The 7689-nt window shown below is 51.2% G+C and overlaps 1 protein-coding gene across 1 annotated transcript; it reads right to left on the bottom strand.

Annotated features, from left to right (window-relative positions):
• Nucleotides 1-50: 50 nt before the first annotated feature.
• On the bottom strand, nt 51-1001 carry LOC130367903 (olfactory receptor 6M1-like). The gene has a single exon (XM_056570917.1). The coding sequence runs from the start codon at nt 999-1001 to the stop codon at nt 51-53; it is 951 nt and encodes a 316-aa protein (XP_056426892.1).
• Nucleotides 1002-7689: the final 6688 nt, after the last annotated feature.

Here is a 7689-nt window from a genome sequence, read left to right as displayed (position 1 = left end):
ACCAGTTGATAAAAAAAAAAATGTTTTCCACTGGAGAACCCCTTTAATATTTAGGTCTCATTACTGTATATTTGTCTGCACAAGAAACTCTTTACAGCACGTTTTACCTGTTCATTTCTTAGGGTGTAGATAAATGGATTCAAGAGCGGTGTCACTATAGAATTCAGAATTATGGCCAATTTATTAAAATCGACATAGTAACTCTTAATAGATCGGGAGCTCATAAACGCTGTGCTAACATAGAATATAAACACAACTAAGAGGTGAGAGGAACAGGTTGTGAAAGATTTCCCTCGCCCACCTGATGAGGAAATCTTTAATATTGCAATTATTATATTTACATAGGATACAATGATAAATATAAGTGATCCAAACACAATGACTGCAGACAACATGAAATTTAGAAGATTTAGATATTGGGTGTCCGTGCAGGCTAGTTTTAAGAGTTGTTCTACATCACAAAAAAAATGGTTAATTCTGTTAGAGCCACAGAAGGTAAGCTGAACTACTAGTATAGTTGGGGCTATGGTGTCCATGAAAGCAAATGCCCAAGAACCTAACGCTAGATACAGACAGAGTTTAGGGCTCAACACAGCCATGTAACGTAAAGGATGGCAAATAGCCATAAACCTGTCGAAAGACATAACTGCTAGAATTATTACCTGAGTAGAACCCAAGAAGAAGAAGCTGTAGCATTGTATCATGCAGCCCGCATAACTGATGACTCCATTTCCATTTGCCAGGAGGGAAAGGAACTTTGGCGTTATTGTGCTGGTTACCAAAATATCTAAGATAGACAAATTGATGAGAAAAAAATACATTGGTGTATGTAGATGTTTATCTGTAGAAATGATGAAAATGATGACAATGTTTCCAAGCACGGTGATGGAGTAGGCATTGAGGAGAATAGAGAAAAATGTCATTTTTACCGCTGGAGAATAGTGAAAGTCCATTAAACGAAAACTATCATTTCTGTTAAACATGTTCATATCGGACATCATTATTGCCTTGAATTTTTAAATAACAAGTTATGTGTGTAAAACCAACACATGCTTTATTGCCGGAAAGTCTTACGGTTCGTGGCCTTACGTGATGAGGAGATCATGGCACGTATCGGCAACATACATGCTGGAGAAAAGAAAATACATATTTAGAAAGGGGGTGTATGACAGGGCCAGTGCATGTGGGCAGAAGAGTGCACAAAGAACCTCATTGACATATGAGGATTTCTCTCCATAACTCCAGAATGATGCAATAGATTTAAAGGGGTACTCCGGTGGAAACCTTTTTTTTTTTTTTTTTTTTTTTTAAACAACTGGTGCCAAAGAGTTTAACAGATTTGTGAATCACTTTGATCAAAAAATCTTAATCCTTCCAATACTTATTAGCTGCTGTATACTACAGAGGAAATTATTTTCTTTTTAGATTCCTTTTCTGTCTGTTCACAGTGCTCTCTCCTGGCTCCATTTTAGGAACTGTTCAGAGCAGCATATGTTTGCTATGGGGATTTTCTCCTGCTCTGGACAGTTCCTGACATAGACAGAGGTGTCAGCAGAGAGCGCTTCCTGTGGAACACAGTAGCCAGGAGCAGTTGTGTGTGAAGCAGCTTTGGGTGTGTCCCTTTTTGTGTTTCTCCAGAGTTCCAGAGGCAGAGCAGGTGATTCACCAACCTTTCCCAGGGGTGTGGCAGGCTCCTTGGGAGAGTTTTCCCTGCATGGAGCCCCTGGCCTCCACTCCCCGTTCTTCCAGGCTGGCGGGGGGTGGAGAGAAAACAGCGACAGCCATTTTTCCGGCCGGAGGAAGAAGATCTGGCAGAGTCTGCAGCAATGCAGGCTCGGCTCCTCCGGCAATGGGTGCCAGCCAGAGATCCAGTGGAAGGAAGGCGAGGAGGCAAAGTATTGAGTTGTGGGCTGAGAGAGGGCCCGAAGAATCCAGCGAGACCTACTGCTCCCGCATGACCGCACGGTTTGCGGAATACGACCGCTGCGGTAGGGAGCTTAGGTTGATGAGAGAGGACCTGCGTGGAGCCCAGAATCTGGCATGCTCTGGGTCCAAAAAGAATAAACTGGAACAGAAAAAGAGGATTGCAGCCCTGAAGAAAGACATTGCAAAGATGGAGGAGAGGAGAGCAGAGATCCTGGAGGGAAGCGGTCTCTTCAGGGAGAAGATGGAGAACCGGGATCGGTTTGCCGCCATGAAATCCCCAGGTAAGGTGGAGGTGGATGATGGGGAGAGTAGTGGCGGTGAAGAAAGAGAGGATGGTGGTGTTGGTGTAAAGGAGGAGGAGGTGGAGGAGAAGAAGTTGGAGGAAAGTGTACAGGTTGTGGAGGATGATGTATTGCCTGACCCTACTCCCTGTGACACCCAGACCACTAAGACTCAGGACAGCTACATAGAGCCGGCTCAGGTGGCACTACCGCTAAGCGATAGTGAGGATGATGATGTGGAGAGTGAGGCTGGGGGATTGCTGAGGGCTATAGTGATGCAGGAGTCCCCAGCCCACCTCCAGAATTTTACATTTGGTGATGACCAGTGTGATGACACATTAGTAAAAAGAAAGGCAAAAAAACAGAAGACCCAGGAAACTGTGCATTATGTGTTCCGTCCTTTCCAGCAGTCTGGGCCAGCTGCAAAGCTGGTTCAGGCTGCTGGGTCCTCTAAACTGCCAGACTCCGTTTCTGTGGTGGAACGGAGCCAGCATGGGGGATACAGCATGGCGTCAGTAAAAGCTGCAGACGCAATAGATGTGAAGCCCGCCCATCCTGCTGGTAGGGAGGGGCAGGATGGGCTCATGGTGGGCAGCGCGAGTTATGCCCCTGGGTGCTCGGGGGGCGGTTCCCCGAGTACTGTGGGCATTACCGGCACTGCAAGGCACTCCCCTGTGAGGGGGGGGAGTGTCCGGGCGCCGGGATTATCCACAGAGCCTGTGAAGTCGGGTGAAGCAGGTGCTGGCGCTGTGGGAGGAGCTGGGGTGCGCCCGGTGGGGCAGTCCCAGAATCAGGATGTGATAGCAGCCATGAAGGAGAAGCCATCGGCGTCGACCCCAGCAGCGGCTAAGCCAGCACAAAGGGCTTTACTAAAGCCAGCCATACTACAAGTCCCAGCCAGCCCAGAATTTGTTAGTCAGGACAAGAATGTAGGATGTGATATTGATGGGTGTAGTAGTGTTGTGGGTGAGAGGAGTGTATGTGGGAGTGTCAGTGGAGTGAATGTTGATGGGAGTGGTAATAGTATGGCTGGAAATAAAGAGGTTGAGAGTTGTGGTGTGAATGGTGTTGTAAGTGGTTCTGGCTCTGGGTCTGGTCCGGCTGCCCCCCCGGCAGTGACTGCTCCCAGGAGCTATGCTAATGTCGCTGCCGGGGGTTCAGGGGGGTCCCCGTCTCCGTCCGGCCCTGGGGGCCATTTGCAACAGCGCCTCCTGGAGGCTCTACGCAGGGGTGACAGGTCGATCCAGGTAGAGGGAAGGGGTGAGGTCGACCTGTCTTTCTGGATAGAGAGGCACGGTTTGGGGGCTTTCCGAGAGCGGAATGGGGAGGTGGTCTGGTCCCTCCCGACAACCGGGCAGGACAATAACCGTAGGAATGTGGTCCGTCTGATTTGGAGGGGCGAGGATGCGTGCCCACCTCGCGCTAAAGTGGTTGAGCTCCTCCTTCAGATGGAATTCAGGGCGAGTGACATCTTTGCCCTGATTCACCCCTACGGATCGTCTGAGTTTGACGTCAGTTTCGTTCGGCCGGAGGGGCTCGAACTCTTCTGGTCGAATTACGAAGTGGCAAAAAACGAGCCCGGCTGGCGGGATTTCGCCGTAAAGGCGATTTCCCGTCAGAATGCTGTCAAGAAGGTGACCGTTTTGACCCGTAACGAGTCACTTTCTTGTTATGACATCATGACCTGGCTCGGACGGTATGGGGATGTGACGGACATGCCCAAGAAAAACTTGGATGAGCACGGGATCTGGTCCGGGGCCTGGACGTTTTCCGTCAAACTCAAGCGTTCAGGGAGTACGGTTGCCCACATTCCGTCAGCCGCCTTCCTTGGACGTGATAGGATCCAGGTCTTCTACCAGGGGCAGCCTAAGGTCTGTCACAGGTGTGGCAGCCCCACCCACTTTAGTGCAGCCTGTACTGTACAGGTCTGCGCTTTGTGTGGTGGGGTGGGACATCTGGCCGCATCCTGTAGGCAGATCCGGTGCCACCTGTGTGGTGTCCTTGGGCACCCATTTAGCCGTTGTCCTAGCGCCTTCGCCCGTGCAGCGGCCGCTCCGGCTGAGGAGAGCTGTGAAGTTGCCTCGGCCGGGGAGGGTATGGGCAGGGATGGGGGTGCAACAGGGCTCGTGAGGAGGAAAAAGGGCCCCGCCAAACTAAGGCGGGAGGAAAATCGTAGAAGGAGTAGGGAGCTGGAGAGTGCCCAGGTGACGGGGGTAGCTCTGGCCTCTGCTCCTGAATGCGGCCCTGTAACCGCTGAAGCCCTGGAGGAGGATGTGCTGGATGGGGAGATCAGGAGGCTTCACAGAGAGGAAGGCAATATGGCCGACCCTTCCGATTCCTCCCACTATGAAAGTGTGGATGAGGAGAGTGGGGAGAGGCCTAAAAAGAAAGACAAGGGCAAAAGGAAAGGGAGAAAGAAGAGGTCAGAGCCCTCTGTTCCTTGTACTACGGGCCAGGTTCAAAACGGAAGCCTGACTGCCCCCCCTCTGGTTGACCTGTCAAACCGGTACCTCGTCCTCGATACCATCTCCTCCCCCTCCTTGGCTGGGGGGGGTGAGGGCGAGGTGCCTAGGGAGAAAGAGCCTCTGGGAGGAACTGGGCCCTGTCCTATTGAGGCACCTTCCTCAGAGGGCAGGGCTAGACCGGGGCCGGACGGAGACGGGGATAATATGGATCTATCTGAATCGAAAAAAAGATCCAAGAGTGGTCCTGCCCTCTCGTCTTCTTCGGGGGATGAGGGGGCAAAAAAGAAGGGAAAACAAAAGTAAAGGGTGTGGCCGTCTAATTTAATCACCCTGTATGGCGGCACTCACCCCATTGACGCTGGCATCTATTAATTGTGCCAGCATAAAGTCGGATACGGCTAGATTCGCAGCCTTTGATTTTCTTGGCCGCGTTGAAGCCGACATTTTCTTTTTACAGGAGACCAGGTTGTCAGATCTAGCCTCTCTGGTAAAAGCCAGAAGAGAGTGGAGGCGCGGTCCCTCCAACTGGTCTCTTGCGGCTGAGCCGTATAGTGGGGTGGCGGTCCTTTTTACCGCTCCTGTTGAATGCCGACGGGTTATTGAATTAGAAATGGGGAGGTGCCTGATCTTAGATGTCTTCATGAAGGGACAAGAGCTCCGGCTCATTAACATATACGCCCCGCAAAGTAAGCGGGGCCGTAAAGATCTCTTTATGAGGATTAAGCCCTTTCTTTTTACGAGTCGGCAGGTGATCTTTGGAGGGGACTTCAATAATGTCACGAGGTCCCAAGATAGGAGAGGCTCCAATAGTCCGCTGACTTGCGATAGTGTGGCGCTGATTAGCATAGCTAGAGAAGCTCGCCTAGAGGATGCCCACATCCGGAGCCCCTCGGGCCACGCGGGTTTCACCTATCATCAAGGTAGTCGCAGGTCTAGGATAGATAGGTTTTATTTAAAGGAGGAAGCCGTCTCTTCTGCAGTGTCCGTGGTTGAGGTGGAGTTCTCCGATCACTGTATGATTTTGTTTTCCCTGAATGTTTCAGAAACCCCCCGGATGGGAAAAGGTTATTGGAAGCTGAATTCGTCCCTCCTGGAGGAAGCGGAGATAAGACAGTCCTTTGAGGATTTTCTTCAGAGTCAGGTACCTTTACTGGGCCTATGTAGTAGTAAGTCAGAGTGGTGGGAGATATTCAAGAAGCGGGTTGCGGGGTTCTTCCGCCAGCTCTCGAGCCTCAGGTCCCTGAACAGGTATCGCCTGTATCAGGGTCTGAGGAGGAAACTCGAGCTTCTTGTCTCGACTGGAGGTAGCCAAGAGGATATCTCCAGAGTGAAGTCCTTGCTGATGAGGTGTCAGTACGATAGGCACGCATCTTTGGTTTTTGAGAGGGATTTCGGGAAGTACCGCTCGCCCGACCCTTACAGAAACTGTAAGATGTCAGTGAGTAGTAAAGTCATTTCAGGACTGATTGATAGTACAGGATCTCTGAATCGGTCCAGATCAGGGATCTTGGAGATCGTCAGATCCTTCTACTCTCACCTCTTGGGAAGGAAGGATCTGGATCGGGATGTGATGTCGGGTTTCCTGGCTGAAACCATTCCTGAGCCAGGGGTAGACCCCTCTCTTGGCGTTTTGGCAGAAGAGATCAGGGAAGAGGAAGTGAGACTGGCGATCGAGGGGCTTGCCCCCAAGAAGTCACCAGGTCCGGATGGCTTAACATCTGAGTGGTACAGGACCTTTAAGGAGTCTTTAGCTCCCCTCTTGACTGAGGTATTCAATGAGTGTCTCTCCTCGGGCACTCTGCCAAAGTCAATGAGGAGGTCAGCCCTGATTCTTCTCTCAAAGGGTAAAGATCCCAGCCGTATTGAGAATTGGAGACCCATAGCTCTTCTCAATACGGACAGGAAGCTTCTGGCCAAGATACTGTTTAATCGGCTGGTGAAGTTTGCACCCCGGCTCCTTTCGGAGGCCCAGCACTGCACTGTTCCAGGCCGAAGCACCTTAAGTGCTGTCCTTAGTGTCAGGGAGGCAGTGGAGCGGAGTAGTGCGGGTTTCTGGAAGGGGTACTTGCTGTCCTTGGATCAGGCCAAAGCATTTGATCGGGTGAACCACGAGTACCTCTGGTCCGTCCTCCTGAGATATGGCTTACCGAGTACTTTTGTTAATTGGCTTAAGATCTTGTATGCAGGGGCAGAGAGTTTCCCACTGGTGAACGGGTGGTCTGGCCACTCTTTTGGAGTGGGGTCTGGAGTCCGTCAGGGTTGTCCTTTGAGCCCGCTGTTATATGTGTTCGCGATCGATCCCTTCCTTAGGAGGGTGAGTTGCGGACCGTTGGTGGGAGTCGGGATGAGTTTGGCGGAGCCGGGGGCCATCCAGGGGGTAGTGGCGTACGCCGACGATGTCACTATTTTCGTCTCCTCGAGAGAGGGGGTTGATGTGGTGATGTCGGAGGTGGAACGCTACTCGGAGGCATCCGGGTCTAAGATCAACCGGGATAAGTGTGAGAGTCTCTGGCTGGGAGGGGGGGATCCCACGTTTGATCTCCCGGACACCCTTCCAGGGCCCCAAGAATCAGCAAAAGTCTTAGGCATCACATTTGGCCAGGATGATTATCCCACCAAAAACTGGGATGGTAAGCTCCAGGATGCCACTCAGAAGGTGGACCAGTGGAAGGGTTGGTCTTTGACCCTCAGGGAAAGGGTACACCTGATCAAATCGTACCTGCTCCCCTTGTTTATCTATCTGGGCAGCGTATGTATCTTGCCAGAGGCTTACTACACTAGGATCTACAGCCTGTTTTTTCAACTGTTATGGGGGAACAGGATGAACCTAGTCAAGAGGGAGGTTACGTACCGCACGAGGAGACTAGGGGGTTTATCTATGGTAAACCCTGTGGTGTTCTTAACAAACACCTTTTTAAAAGCTAACATCTCAAACCTCTGGTCAGAGAGGGCTCCTCCGTGGGTACTCTCCTGCAGGGAATGGTTTCGGCCTTTCTTCCAGGAATGGGAGACAGGAG

Source organism: Hyla sarda, chromosome 1, assembly GCF_029499605.1.
Source record: "Hyla sarda isolate aHylSar1 chromosome 1, aHylSar1.hap1, whole genome shotgun sequence".
NCBI classification, from domain to species: domain Eukaryota; kingdom Metazoa; phylum Chordata; class Amphibia; order Anura; family Hylidae; genus Hyla; species Hyla sarda.
Note: the sequence above shows the minus strand (reverse complement) of the source record. Positions and strands in the feature narration are given on the sequence as shown.